We start from the raw sequence: 15,992 nt of genomic DNA, 5'->3' as shown, positions 1-15,992 counted from the left end.
TAAGAACATTTTTATGGGATATAGCAATGAGAGCAAAGGCTACAGACTCTATGATCCCGTTACAAAGAAGTTTTTTGTTAGCAGGGATGTTGTTTTTGATGAAAAATCAAAATTATCCTTGGCTAGTTTGGATACATATCAGGCTGCCCGTGATGTTTTTGAAGGGCTGCTGCCCATTACTTTTGGTGATTCAGCTGGAGGTTCAGAAAATGAACCTAATGTTCAGCCAATTGCTCCTATGGAAAGTGCAGAAATTCAGCCATTGGCTGATCGGAATATTCAGCATCATGCTGAAACTGAAATTCAGCAAGAGCTTGCACACAGTCAGGATGCTAGAGAGCTACCTAGATGGTATTTGCAGACTATGCAAGATAGTCCTTTGGATGCACCCATGGCTGGTCGTACTAGAAGGCAAACTCGTTTGCATGATTCGGCACATACCATGGAGTTTATTATGGCAGCAAGTACTTTTGATAATGAAGAGCCTGAATGTTATGAGGATGCACAACACAATGTGCATTGGATGGCAGCTATGCAAGCTGAATTAGATTCTATTACTAAGAATCAAACTTGGGATTTGGTGTCCTTGCCATTTGGGAAGAAAGCCATTGGAACGAAATGGGTCTACAAACTGAAAAGAAAAGCAGATGGATCCATTGATAAATACAAGGCACGGCTGGTAGCTAAAGGCTACGCACAGAAAAAGGGCATTGATTATGAGGAGACATTTGCTCCTACTTCCCGTATGACGACTATCAGGTCTATGATTGCTTTGGCTGCACATTATGGTTGGACAGTGCATCAACTAGATATCAAGACTGCATTTTTACATGGGGAACTTCAGGAGGAAGTTTATGTACAACAACCCATTGGTTTTGCAGTTGAAGGCTCAAAACATTTGGTATGCAAGCTCAAAAAGGCACTATATGGTTTGAAACAAGCTCCTAGAGCTTGGTATACAAAAATAGATGCTTTCTTGCTTGGTCAGGGGTTTCTAAACAGCTCATCTGAGTCTACCCTTTACGTATGTAAAGAAGGGGGATCTATGCTGATTATATGTCTTTATGTTGATGACCTTTTGCTCACTGGAACACATGCTGATCAGATTTCAGCATTCAAACAAAATTTGCAGCAAACTTTTGACATGTCTGACTTGGGAGTTTTGCATTACTACTTGGGCATCCAGTTCATACATAATGCTCGAGGTATTGGGCTATCACAGTCAAGGTATATTGGGCAGCTTCTTGAGAAGTTTGGCTTACAGGATTGCAAGCTAGTTTGTACTCCCATGGAGCCTGGATTGAAACTGTCATTACATGATGACAGTGATTTGTTTGATATACATACATATGCTCCTGCAGTTGGATGTCTTATCTATCTATGCAATACTAGGCCGGACATACAGTTTGCAGTTTCAGCTTTGAGTAGGTATATGCATCAGCCACGTATGTCACATTGGCAAGCTGTCAAGCGTGTTTTTCGCTACTTGCAGGGTACTCGTTTTCTTGGGTTGCTTTATGCCAAGGGGGGACCACTGCAATTACATGCTTACAGTGATTCTGATTGGGTTGGTGATTATGATACACGTCACTCCACTAGTGGCAATTGTTTCTTTCTTGGCTCTTCTTGCATTTCTTGGCTTAGCAAGAAACAATCCACTGTTGCCACATTGTCATGTGAAGCTGAATACAAGGCAACTTTCACTACCACAGTTGAATGCGTATGGTCTAGACGCTTGCTAGCTGATTTGGATGTATTTGTTACTGAGCCTACTCCTTTGTTCACTGACAGTCAGAGTGCCATTGCAGTGGCACGAAACCCAGTGTTTCATGCTCGCACAAAACACATTGAGATTCATTATCACTTTGTCAGAGAGAGGCTACATGCATGTGATATTAGCCTTGTCTATTGTCCTACCACAAGTGATGTGGCAGACATCTTCACCAAAGCTCTTCCTTGTGACAAATTTGAAGCATTTCGCGATGCTTTAAATTTGATATCCTTTGGTGGCGGATGATCCTTGTACTCTTGATCACTCTTCACTCCAAGGGGGTTTGTTGGGTATTTGACTCATGCCTTACTTACGCCTACGCTCATATGGGAGTGTCGGTGATCAGTAGGACGCTGGGGCACTTTTTACTCTCGGTAGGAGAGGTTTTTTCCCCTAGACTTATGGTCTTATTGTCGTATGTACTTATGTACTTATGTTACACACATTTGGGCACTTAGTGTGTGTCGGGTGTGAACACCCCCTACAACCCTAAGGTTTAAGGGTTGTACTTTGTACTTTTTGGTTACACTCATTCAGTCTATTCTCTTGGGTGTCGTGCTTCAACTCTGTCTCTCACTTTCACACTGTCTACTGAATCCCGGCTGCACCTCGATCCTTCCATCTCACAGCAACTTCCATTCACGAGTGTCTTGCGCCATCTTTGACCATCAGATTGGCGTTAGTTACCATTAAATGCCACTTCTCTAGTGTCACCAACTGACACTTATGGCCAAATGGATGACCTAGGCTAACAACTGGCACTAGATACCACCAAGTACCTGTGCGGCATAACTTATAGCAACTTTTGCCTTTGACATCCCGTGATTTCTTCGGGTCTCGGGCTTGTAAATTTACTCTAACCCCAGTTACACCTCACGTGTGTAACGTTTACTTAATCATGTGATTAGAAATTAATCCACATGTTAAGTGAGGTTTCAAAAATACATGTCCTCATGACACATGCACTTTGCCTGAATCACCCATAATAGCTCCTTCACAAGGATTATGCCTATAGCCATCCCCAATTGAGCTATGTCCAAGCTTAGCTCGAATTGAAAAGCCTCAAGGTAAAACTACAACTACTTTTTTGTAGCATCACTTGCAATTGTATTCACAAAGTGATGTCTCACTAATATTTCTAAACTTTCTCTACTCACTTGAGCACTTTGGGAAAGTAACTAACAATTAACTTATTGGAGCACTTAAGAAAATGTGTGCTTACATGAGACAACCACAAGCTCACCTCCTTGAAAAAAATGGTGATGTCTTGAAACCCCTTGCTGAAATAAAATTTCAGCAAAATGCATGACAAATCTATTTATCCATACTTTTACAAGTGTAATGCATGTAAATACATGTCCTCATTCTAATTGACTTGCAACTAGAGATGCAAACTTGGTCTCACACTATTGCACACAATAAATAATGTGTAATGTGTTGCAAACAATGTTTAATATGCACAAATTTCAATTCCAACTGATTTGATCTGCTTTGGGAGGCCTTAGCCTTGTTTTCTTTTGCTCTTCCTTCGATTTTTCTAATGTTCCCATGCATTTCCTATGATAGAAGACCTCAAATCTCACTCCACATGCTCCAAATTAATACAAATGGCTGCATTTCAGTGATTTATGCAAGGCAACTGTTTCAGAAGTGCACAATGACAATGTCGCCTTTGATGTTGGTCTTCAACCAACTTCAAAGCATTTGCTTGTGATTTGACCGAAATCCCACAGAGGTGTTTTCCCAAATAGATGGATTTCTCATGATAAAACTAATGTGCAGTGTATAAAAATCTGGTATGATACCCAAACCTGAGATTGATCTTGTTCTAAAACTTATGACCATAGAGTCCGACTATGAGGAATTTTAGTAAAGAATACATGTTAACATGATTACTTAGTGAGCACTTTGTGTAATCTATGCAGAAGCACATTATGCTGTCCTTGTCTGCAAAGACTGTATGGACCACAGAGACTTCTTGGCACTGTAAATCCTTTCACAATATACTCATATAACTCTCTAGATATGTTGTCTCCTTCTTTGGGAAAAACCTGTCAAGCTCATGAAAGATGGGATGACTACTGGGCCAGCTTTCTATATTGTGGTGTTAGTTGCACGAGGAGACAATGGAATGAAATTGAGCAATTCAGATGGAAATACTTAAGTGAATTCATAAAGTAATGGATCTAGAGCTACTGAGCAAGATTTCTGTATAATCATATAACGCTCCTTGAGATAGTGGAATCCATTGGGCGATTTGGATGGAAGAGACATCAGCAAATTCATTAACTCGTGGATCTAGATATGTTTATACAATTGAGCTAGAATCTCCAATATTATTTTTAATAAGAAGAGGATTCCAAGGTATTTACAAAATTGTATTGCTGAAATCATGCCCTCAACCACCTGAAAATGACAATCGAGCTCAAAAGGATCACATAGCGCACCCTTTGTTTTGCCACACTGGTCCACCTAGAGTGGCATCCAACCATAAAAGTGCTCACATGCTCTCATTTTCATATTCACAGTTTGTTCGCACCTGGGTTTCGTGTACTTGCCTTTAAAGGTCCAAGGGGCCATGAGAGAGCTTTGTTTCATGTTACTTTCCTGTTTATGGATGCTAATATAGATGGAAGCAGGATTTATGTAAACTGTATTTTTTAATATCTTAGCACAGATACAGGTACTTGTAGGAGGGATAAAAAGGATATTCATCAATTATATTATGGGAATCAGTAACTGTACCAATGCCAAGAATGGTTTATGCAGATAGAATGCCAGTCATTTTAGGCAACGAGGAGGCTATGGATTCTTGGCTGAATACAGATATTTCTGAATTGCCTCTTCAGAAACTCACTGAGCCTTATGAGGCTCCAGACTTGGTTAGTGTTACCAGGGCATGTCATGTTTGTAAATATACAGGAAATAGTTTGAGTCTGTAAGCATATTTTTGGTGGTCTCTTCAGGTTTGGTACCCTGTTACTTCCGCAATGGGCAAGGCATCATTTGATGGATCTGAGTGCATAAAACAGGCAAGTTAGACTGATCCTGCTGTTTGGTGACATGAGATTTGTGATTATGTCATTATTGTTTGGTATGGTCACATGGCTTGGATACTGTCACTGATATACAGCTTGAATTGACTTGATTTTGTGCTTAGAAATCCAATAACTACGTTTGTAAATTGCAGTTTTAAAGTCATCATCTATTTTGCCATTTCATCCAGTTTCTCTGACTAACTTGTACACAGAACAAACAATGCTACAAAGCGCTTTATCTCAGCTTTTGTCAGTCCAAACGGTTGGCCTGCTCACTAAGCATGTTTGTCAGCCTCACATTCAAATGGCAATAACATGGGAATAGCTACTAGTATGGCTGTTCACACCACTACCTACCCATTAGAGCTAGCCTTTTTCAAATATTGTACCTTTTGTGAGAGTCATTGTAACCCTCCTTGTGGATTTTAACTCATAGAAGGATCTTGCTCTTAAAAAAAAAAAAGTACAACGACTCTGTTTTATTCAAATCTCATTTTGCTTTGACTCTCACTGAGGTGTGTTTCAATAGAATTCTCTTTCTTCAGGAAAAACAAAGATTGGTATTTTTGGAATTCTAAACTGATGCTTGCCTTCATATTGGCTTATGCTACCATCTCTTCCTAGTTAGCTTTCAAAATAAAGAAAGTGATACTCCAGGATCATACAAATCCCATTTTGCTTTGACTCTATTCCCTCATATCCTTGTTTGCTTGAGAGATAGCTGCACACTGATGTGATTTGATGTTTGGAAATTATTTGCTAAATTCAGGTATGGTAAACAAAGTTATCTTTCATATGGATTGTCAAGCTTTACTGTATCTCATTAATAAACCACAACTGATAGGAAGGCTTGCCAAGTGGATGTTATTGTTCTCCAGGGATGACTCTGTTTAAATTGGTATACGGGCTAGAGATTGTAGTGCTTATGGAATTTGTGGTACGTTCATTGAGAATTGCTGTAGAGAGCCTTTAGAGTTTAAGCGTTGTTCTAAAAATCTATTCAACATAGACTGGATCAGTTGTTACAGTTTGAGGAAGACTGGATCATATCATGATAGCTGTTAGGGGTGTTTCAAAGGAGACAAGCATGGTGAATCATCATGTCAAGAAGAAAATTTTAATAAGATGTAAAATGTTGTTATGTACAACTTTATATTGGGCAAACATCCTGGTAAACTCAAGTTATATATGGATTTGAGGACGGGACAGGGATTAGTGCACACAGTGTGGGAACTATCATTCCACCTTTTTTGAGTTGATTCTGAGCATGATATTTCTAACTATGTGTCTTCTCCATTGCCTAAAAAATCACTCACTTGTCTGAATCATCTTCACCATGCATTAACGACCATGTTGATGTGCACATGGAAGTTAGTCTAGAAGATAGTGCTGAAAGACCTATCATGGATGCATGGGATAGACAATGAGGATATGACTTCTAGTGAAGATGAGATGCCACAAGGTGCTGCAATAATCCTGCTGCCCATCAGTAAATGTATATTTCAAGATTTCTAAGTCATCTTGGATTTAGGGAATATGCAAACACAATGGTGGTTAAAGATCGTTGGTTTGTGGAAATACATTGTCCTACCCTGGAGGTGCCCTGAGTCTATGAAGCGGGGAAGGGCTAGGGGATTGGGACTCCTAGGTGATGTGACTGTGAGTGTTTGTAATGAGATTATTGTTTGCTTTTATCCCTTTTTTTTCGTCCCCTTTAAAAAAAAAAGAAAACTTAATTTTGTCTCCCTTTGGTTCCTCAATGTTGGCCAAGGGAGTGGTCGCAATTATCTTTCAAGGCATGCCTTGCTCATCGTGTAGGTCTTCAATGTTGCCCTTACAGCTAGGGGTGTAGATGAAAGGAAGGGGTCGCTACAACTAGTGAACTTGTTAGCGTTTATATTCTCTAATAGCTCGAAAAAATATGCCAGTAATAGTGTAGCTTGAAGAAGTAGTCTTACTATGGCATTCCTATCTATTCTTGTATTTTTATCAAAGAAGAGTGGATTTAGACCCTCTTCTTCTACGACCTTTTGATTAAGTAGTTGTAGAAATAACCTCAGGTAGTTGCACGTGGTGATGAAAGTAAGGTTCGAACAAGCTAAGAAATCCTCCATGAACCATTTGAAAGAGGGAATCGAGTTCTTCTGTATCTTTGGGCCTATTGGTATTCACATTGAAGATTAGGGGAAATCATATCTATGATGCTTTTCGGAGTGGTAGTGAACTTTGTGCTCCCTAGGATAAGGCATGTACTTGGGATCCTCCTTTCAAAGGGTAGAGCACTGTAGAATGCAAGCCATGCTTCCATATTGTCATCCAAGATATTCCTTCTGTATGTTGGTTGGGAGTTATAGCCCTTCACAATCCTTGGTACCTTGAATACTTTGTCCTGCCAATGGTCAGGTGATTTTGAGTACCACATTCTAGATACTTTAATTTTGCTCCAACTAATTTTTTCCTAGTCATGAGGATACCTGGACACAGAGAGTTGTAGCACCTTTCTAAGTCCACAAGAAAAGTTAAAAAAGAGCAACATGGGGAATTCTTAAGTGTCCCATTGCCTTCTAGGATAAGGCATGTACTTGGGATCCTCCTTTCAAAGGGTAGATCACTGCAGAATGCAAGCCATGCTTCCATATTGCCATCCAAGATATTCCTTCTGTATGTTGGTTGGGAGTCATAACCCTTCACAATCCTTGGTACCTTGAATACTTTGTCCTGCCAATGGTCGGGTGATTTTGAGTACCACATTTAGATACTTGAATTTTGCTCCAACCGATTTTTTCCTAGTCATAAGGATACCAGGATTACCTTTTGCATTATAGAGAGTTGTAGCACCTTTCTAAGTCCACGAGAAAAGTTAAAAAAGAGCAACATGGGGAATTTTTAAGTGTCCCATTGCTCCCACAATCTCTCAACACCTACTCTTCATTTGTCATCCTCTATTTGAGTCAAGGTACTCCTATTTCCAAACTATGCTTGTATGCTTGTGTGGCGAGTTGTATCTTTTTATTTAGATTGTCCATAGTGTCCTCACATGGCTCCTATACTTCAAGCAATGTGTGTGGTGAAGCTTTGTTGTTGTGCTTGCATCACCTCTTCTATTGCTCTAGTCCTCTTGATAAAAAAAAGGTTTTCACACTCGGTTTGAGCTAAGCAAGGTCTTGCATGGCGTTGACATTTCTCTCCTCCCATTGATTTATCTTCTTCTTATACTCGGTTTGAGCTAAGAGGGTGGGCTTGCGTGGCATTGACATTTCTCTCCTCCCATTGATTTATCTTCTTCTTCACCTGCTTTAGCCCTTTGTTTTGCCACTTTGTTAGGGCTTCTAGCATGGTTTGTTGTTCCCTCCTAGTTTGTTTGAAAATCACTGCATTTTGTATTCTAGTTGCTTTTGAAGTGGTGTATAGTTATGCATAGTTTTTTCAAATTTCATTCTCTAACTCCACAAGCTTGCTAGTTTTATGTTGTGCCACCTCTCTTGTTTGGTTTGCTTTTTCCAACTCTCTTATCAGCCACCCTTGTAGTTGTTTCACCTCCTCTAGCTCTCCTACCTTGGCCTTCTCTTTTGTTTCTTGGGCATACCGACTCTAGAGCTGCTTTCCATTTTTTCTTTTGACTTCACATTGCTCTTGCAACTCTTCATATCCCTTTTCTTTGTCATTGCTTTCTTTTTGCACGGCCAAAGATTTCTCTTGTCTTCTATTGTAGATATAGCCCTTTTTTCCTCTCCAATGTGGCTAATGCTCTCTTTTGCTCCTCATATAATTGGTCCCTCTACTCTTCTAGCTCCTTCAATAGCTCTTCAAAGCCTTATGCTGGGCTTGGTGTAGGCATGGAAGTTGACGATCCTTTAACTCTCAATGTTTTTTGTGCTTTTTGACTAGACTTGATGTTTGGAATTGCCGATCTCTTTGTGCCTGTGGTGGTTGTGGCCTCTTTTGAACTTGCCTGAGAAACTGCAGCCACTTGCGTAGCGAGCTCATAGACCATGCTGTTTAGCTTGCTTCTAGCCAAGTCTTTTGTCGTAGGGATTAAGATGGGAGGTGTGGTTGCCATAATTGGTGGAAGGCGTGTTTCTAGTGGAGCCTTGCCTTTGCCCATGATTGAGAGCCTTGTTAAAGACCTTGCTGCACTGGTATCCATTTTGGATGAGCTTCTCAAATTGGGACTTGTCAATACCAATTCTTTTACTCTTGAGGGTTATTCAACTGATCTTCTAATGGCTAGGGCTATGTCCTGCTCTCCTTGTTTTCCGAGTTGCTCCTGCTCCTCTTGTTGGTTTAGATTTCTTTCCTCTTCTTCCTTCCACGATTTCTTTGGCTCTTTCTAAATTTTTCTCTTCTTTGGACGTAGCCTTTCCTTGTTTGGTTGATACTTTAGTGATGAACTTTCCCATTCCTTTTCGGAGGTGGCTGATTTTGACTCTTTTGGGTGCGTTTTTGGTGGTTGTTGTTGGGTTTCTAGACTCATGCATCACGGGTCATGGAATTTTTTGCTTCTTAGTTCTAGTGGTCACTCTAGCACTTGAGCCTGCGAAAAGCTATTGTGAGGTTTGGTTAATGTCACTTCCTCTTCTCTAGTTAGGTTTTCCATGGTGATACGGATGATGCTTTCCTGTTGGGTGCTTGTGGAATCTTGAGCTTTTGTCTTGTTGCTGCGAGCGTTCTGGTAGTTTCCTCTACTTCTAGCTATAGTCTTGACTTCCTATTCCCCTAGGTCTCAGGGGTTCATGCTTTGATGTTCTTGCATATGTGAATGACACCTCTGCTATTGATATGCTTGGGGATTTTGGGGATGTTTGTTCCACTTGAGCTTGCGGATCCTTGATGTCCTTCTCTATGATTGCTGCTAGCATACCTCCGAATCCTATTAATGTGGCTTTGGGCTGCAACTTTTTCCTCTCTGTTGCTCTATGATTGCTAATAGCATACCTCCGAATCCTATTAATATGGCTTTGGCTACAAATTTTTCCTCTTTGCTTCTGTGCTTGTTACCGCCATGGGTCCAAGATCTTTCAGAGTCTTGTGCATGAGACCCAAGTGCCTTTGTGCGCTTAAAGGATGGGCAAGGTGATATGGTGACCGATCTTGCCTCTATTATTCGGATGACTGTTGACTTTTGTAGGGCCTTGTTGGGTCCGCAAGAGATTCTTTCTGATGTTGTTCTCTCTGCTCGAACATGTATTTGTGTCATGGGTGGTCTTTACAATAGAAGTAAGGTTCTTATTATCCATTGTCCATGCAACCACACATTTTAGTATCGCCACTTGGATCGTGCTCATCATGGAATTGTATCAATTTGTTAGAGAGCAGACCATGTGTTAACTTTGCTTAGATCCTCATAGTAGGGTTTGGAATATCCACCAAGCTTACACTGTCGTTGCTAAATACCTTTTGTTTATCCATCCCCAATATTGCATAGACATTCCTTTTTGGCCTCTTCATCTTTTTGCTTGGTACGCCCATGGCTTTATGGACCACTTTTGGAATGAGTGGGATTTCCACTTGTTGTTGACCATTATCATCATTCACCATGACTACCCCATTGTGTGTGTCAATGTCATAGGTCATGAGAAATTGTGTGCACTTTTCATAATTTAGCTCTTCTTTGAATTTTTCCATGTAGATGCCTAGTCCACATCGATCCACTAGCTGTTTGTTGTATGGATTCTTGATTATCACTTCCCTTAGATTGTGAATCTACTGATCCTGTAGTTGGTGATACCTCTTGGCCTCCATTCTTGGTAAATGGAAATAGTGATTTGCTTGTCTTTTCCTACGTAGCTTTTTCTCCTTGGCTTGCCATGTCCAAAATCCTAGCGTCTTATGAAAAAATACATTTACACATATTTATAGAAACTTACACTAATAAAACTAGAAAAACATGCACTTGAGCGATAAAACTAAAAAGTTCGCACTTCAGCGAAGCAAGTTGCAAAGTTCCTCTTCTTTACCCATTGCAATACTTCCCATGATTGCACAAAGAATGTGATGGGGAAGGTAGTACAGTGTGTGTTCGACTATGACGTTGGTGTGTATAAGCATTTATTTATATACAAAGGGACACCCAACTATCTTTTTTAATAACTAGCGGTAGAAGTAAGGATTGTATTTAAATGTAGTGTAATGATCCATATCTTGTGGGTGTATATGGACATGTAATGCAGGTTAGGACATCGATGAGGAGGTTGCTTAAATCTATTTGGTTGGCAATATGTAGCTCTTTCTCACTAAGGATTTGATCCCATATACTAATCTACCATGAGCTATTTTCTAATGGTCTATTATGGGTTAAGGCAAGGACCCAAAACCAAGTTCAGGAGTGATATAAGTGTTCATTGGTCATGATTTGGCAGTGCACTCATTCCCATTGTGCTCCTAAGATAAACCATTGCTTTAAAAATAAGGACTCGAATTGGGTTAGACAGTTGAGATTGGCGAGATCCTCATGTGTTATCTCTATGCGGCTACATTTGAAGGAGGTAATTAGGTGTCCTTTTAAGGCTTACTCTCATGAGATTTGGGTTATTATGAGCTAATCATCAGTAATCGATCAGGACTTAGTGAATATGAATCCAAATTCCTTCCATGATCAAGGTAGAGATTTCACATCTTCTGGTCTAAGAGGTCTCGGCTAAGTCGTTCATAGCTACGAACAAACAAAGTGAAGGTGCTATTCAGCCTTGGAATACATGTGACTATTTTGTCATCGGTAATCTTTGGCCATGTATAAAGCTAGTTCTAAGAGGGATTGTCCCTTATAAGATTATAAGAGAGTCGTAGGCCTAGGGGTGGATATGGTTTTGTTGGGCTAGTTTGGTTATTGGGAATAGCTGGTTGGGTTTTGTCCATGGTTTGAGCTGGAGTGAAGTACATTGCTAGAGTCAGATGAGTTTCTTGTAACCACCTTTTGTGGATTGATTTGAGAGTTCTGATGGGGCACAACACTTGTAGCTATTGGTTTTACTTCACAATTAGTGACAGATGGTGTGATGATGGGGCAATTTTAGTTGCATGGGAGAGCAATCTACAACTCCCTACAGTTCATCTAATAGAGTTCAAAGTGTGGACTCTTTGTGAAATTGGTCTTTGATATCTGCGCTTCTTTTCTTTTGTAGACTACTTGAGATATAGCGCTCAATGTTGGTGGTTGCAATTCTTAACTTTTTGACAGTGGGAATTGGGTCCTTTTGACCTTAGGCAGTTGGGGTGTGATGGGTGTGGTACATGAGACCTTCGGCAGTCATATCCATTTGTTGCCAGTATGTGCCTTGAGTAGGGCCTTAGGGACCCATCTAGCTTGGTTATGGCTACAACGTTGAGGTTGCCTTCTTGCTCAGCAGGGAGTTGATTTTCATGAATGGTCAATAGGATCTTGACCAAGATGGTCAATTGGGTGATCCTTTAGTACTTGCTATATACAGGATCAGCTTGGGTATACGCTTCCCTATTGCTTCAGACTAATGGGGAGAGGGTGACCCCTCCAACTTTCCCTTTCACTTTGAGAGGGGGCAACTTTCTAGTCTCGATGGTGATAGGGAGCTAATTATAGTTTGCTTCAAACATTATGTATTTATTTTGTACTTTGTATTATCATCCGGATCATTAGGAAGACCATGATTGTAAAAGGGCACTTGGGCAAGTGAACAATTTCTCTGCAAGGGTATTGTCCAAGTGGCATTGTTGCATCACATTTTGCATGAGCATGATCACTGGCATTGCCTCTTGCATAACTCTAGTGCATTGGCATTCTATTCTTATAAACATGCATCTATGTGCATTTATCCCTTTTTAATATTTGAAGTGGTCGACTTTGGATCCACCATATCCATAGCATCTTCCATGGCAGTCTCCAAGGAAACTCTCCCTTGCTTGCTTTGCTTACCTAGCTTGCAGCCACTTTTCTTCCTCTACCACATATTCCCCACATTCCTCTTTTCCTTGTCATCGATACCCACTAGTGGTAGGGATAGCTTATTTGTTTTGTGAAGGTCTTGGAGTTGACCATTCCTTATGATTCTCTTTTGGGACACGAACTCTCAATAGGCCAAAAATTAATTGAAAACATTCAATTAATGATAAATCTTTTGAAAACAAAACAAAAGTTCTTTAAAAGAAAAAAGTCCATTGTGTTTCTCTCCGCCTTTGTAGGACTTAGTAGGCCATTGGGCAGCTGGCGTTCACCCTTTGTGCAATGCTCTGACCTCTCTAGAGTAAACACTTGGGCTTCTTTGGTAAGATTTGTGAGGAAGGAAAGGATCGAAGCTCAGCAGAGAAAACCAATAGACAGTAGAGAGTGAAGTATGACACCCAATACGATAGACTGAAAGAGTGTAAACTGAAAGTACAAGGTACAACCCTTAAACCTTAGGATTGTAGGGGGGTGTTCACACCCAAACACGACAAATGCCCGTAAGTGTGTGTCATAAGTACATACTAAATAATACCATAAGTCTGGGGGAAAAAACCTCTCCTACCGAGAGTAAAAAGTGCCCTAGTGTCCTATTGATCACCGACACTCCTATATGAGTGTAGGTGTTAAGTGAGGCGTGAGTGAAATACCCATTAAAACCCCTTGGAGTGAAGAGTGATCAAGAGTTCAAGGATCATTCGCCACCAAAGGAGATCAAATTTAAAGCATGGCGAAATGCTTCAAATTTTCCACGAGGAAGAGCTTTGGTGAAGATGTCTGCCACATTACTGGTGGTAGGACAATAGACAAGGCTGATATCACCTGCATGTAGCCTCTCTCTGACAAAGTGATAGTGTATCTCAATGTGTTTCGTGCGTGCATGAAACACTGGGTTCTGTGCCACTCCAATGGCACACTGACTGTGAGTGAACAAAGGAGTAGGCTTCGTAACAGATACATCCAGATCAGCAAGCAAGTGTCTAATCCATACGCATTCAACTGTGGTAGTGACAGCTGCCTTGTATTCAGCTTCACATGACGATGTGGCAACAATGGACCGTTTCTTGCTAAGCCAAGATATGCAAGACAAGCCAAGAAAGAAACAATTGCCACTAGTGGAGTGACTTGAATCATAATCACTAGTCCAATCAGAATCACTGTAAGCGTGTAACTGCAGTGGTCCCCCCTTGGCATAAAGCAATCCAAGAGATCTAGTACCTTGCAAATAACGGAAGACACGCTTAACAGCTTGCCAATGTGACATGTGTGGCTGATGCATATATCTGCTCAGGGCTGAAACTGCAAACTGTATGTTTGGCCTAGTGTTGCATAAGTAAATAAGACATCCAACTGCTGGAGTATATGTGTGTATATCAAACAAATCACTGTCATCATGTAATGAGAGTTTAAGTCCAGGTTCCATTGGTAAACAGACTGCCTTGCAATCGTGTAAGCCAAACTTCTCAAGAAGTTTACCAATGTATCTTGACTGTGATAACCCAATACCTCTAGCATCATGTATGAACTGAATGCCCAAGTAATAATGCAAAGACCCCAAGTCTGACATGTCAAAAGTTTGCTGCAAATTTTGTTTAAATGCTGAGATATGATCAGCATGTGTCCCTGTAAGCAAGAGATCATCAACATAAAGACAAATGATCAGCATGGATCCCCCCTCTTTACATACGTAAAGGGTAGACTCAGATGAGCTGTTTATGAACCCTTGGCTAAGCAAGAAAGCATCTATCTTTGCATACCAAGCTCTAGGAGCTTGTTTCAAACCATACAAAGCCTTTTTCAGCTTGTAGACCAAGTGTTCCAAGCCCTCAAGTGCAAAACCAATGGTCTGCTGTACATATACTTCCTCATGAAGTTCCCCATGTAAAAATGCAGTTTTAATATCCAACTAATGCACAGTCCATCCATAATGAGCAGCCAAAGCAACCATAGAACTAATGGTCGTCATACAGGAAATAGAAGCAAATGTCTCCTCATAGTCAATGCCTTTTTTCTGTGCATAGCCTTTAGCTTTAGCTACAAGCCTTGCCTTGTATTTGTCAATGGATCCATCTGCATTCCGTTTCAGCTTGTAGACCCATTTTGTTCCAATGGCTTTCTTCCCAAATGGCAAAGACACCAAATCCCATGTTTGATTCTTAGTGATAGAATCCAATTCAGCTTTCATTGTTGCTGCCATCCAATGCACACTCTGTTGTGCATCCTCAAAACATTCAGGGTCCTCATCATCAAGGGTGCTTGTTGCCATAACGAACTCCATAGTATGTGCAGTATCATGCAGACGAGCTTGCCTTCTAGTACAACCAGCCATGGGTGCATCCAAATGACTATCTTTCATAGTATGTAAACACCATCTAGGCATTTGTATTGCCTCCTGACTGTGTATAAGGTCTTGCTGAATTTCAGTTTCAGCACTATGCTGAATATTCAGATCAGCCAATGGCTGATTTTCTGTATTTTCCAAAGGAGAAGCTGGCTGAACATTGAGTTCACTTGCTGAAACTCCAACTGAATCACCAAATGTAATGGGCAGCACCCCTTCAAATACATCACGGGCAGTCTAATATGTGTCTAAACCAGCCAGGGACAATTCTGATTTTTCTTTAAATAGTACATCCCTATTGACAAATACCTTTTTAGAAACAGGATCATAAAGTCTGTAGCCTTTTCTCTCACTGCTATATCCCAGAAAAATGCATTTCACAGCCTTGTTATCTGACTTTTTTCTGAGTACCTTTGGAATATGTGCATATGCAAGTCACCCAAAGGTACAAAAGTGTCCAACAGAGAGTTTTCGGCTATTCCAAAGCCTCAAAAGGTGTAATTTTCTCAAAGCTTTCGTGGGGCATCTGTTCAAAACATGGCAAGCACACATGATGGCTTCCATCCAAAAACTGTGAGGCAAGCTCTTTGCCTTCAGCATACATTTGGCCATTTGCGACCCCATTCTGCTGTGGAGTATAAGCAGTGGTGTACTGATGGACAATGCCCTTCTGCTTCAAAAAGGAATTCAGCATAGAGGACATGTATTCCCCCCCCTCCGTCCGAATGGAGAGTCTTAATTTTACAACCAGACTGGTTTTCAACAAGTGCAATAAAAGTCAAGAATGCATCATACACTTCTGACTTTTTAACTAAAGAGTAGGCCTAGCAAAATCGAGTAAAGTCATCAATAAAAGTCACAGAGTAGTAACATCCTCCCAATGACTCTGTTTACATAGGCCCACATACATTTGAATGCACTAACTGC

The 15,992-nt window shown here is 40.6% G+C and overlaps 1 protein-coding gene across 4 annotated transcripts in view; it reads left to right on the top strand.

Annotated features, from left to right (window-relative positions):
- The window catches only part of LOC148025130 (embryonic stem cell-specific 5-hydroxymethylcytosine-binding protein), a 134,484-nt gene that overhangs the window by 83,996 nt on the left and 34,496 nt on the right, over positions 1-15,992 (top strand). For all 4 annotated transcript variants that reach the window (XM_087694853.1, XM_087694849.1, XM_087694851.1 and 1 more), the window contains exons 6-7: positions 4,541-4,653; positions 4,738-4,803. In XM_087694853.1, coding sequence (XP_087550979.1) covers positions 4,541-4,653; positions 4,738-4,803 — 179 coding nt within the window. The remainder of the gene's footprint in view (positions 1-4,540; positions 4,654-4,737; positions 4,804-15,992) is intronic.

Source organism: Lygodium microphyllum, chromosome 15 (assembly GCF_053477565.2).
Source record: "Lygodium microphyllum isolate KBCC chromosome 15, Lygodium_microphyllum_v1.1.10, whole genome shotgun sequence".
NCBI classification, from domain to species: domain Eukaryota; kingdom Viridiplantae; phylum Streptophyta; class Polypodiopsida; order Schizaeales; family Lygodiaceae; genus Lygodium; species Lygodium microphyllum.
The sequence above is the reverse complement of the archived record's forward strand: the minus strand, read 5'-3'. Positions and strand labels throughout refer to the sequence as shown.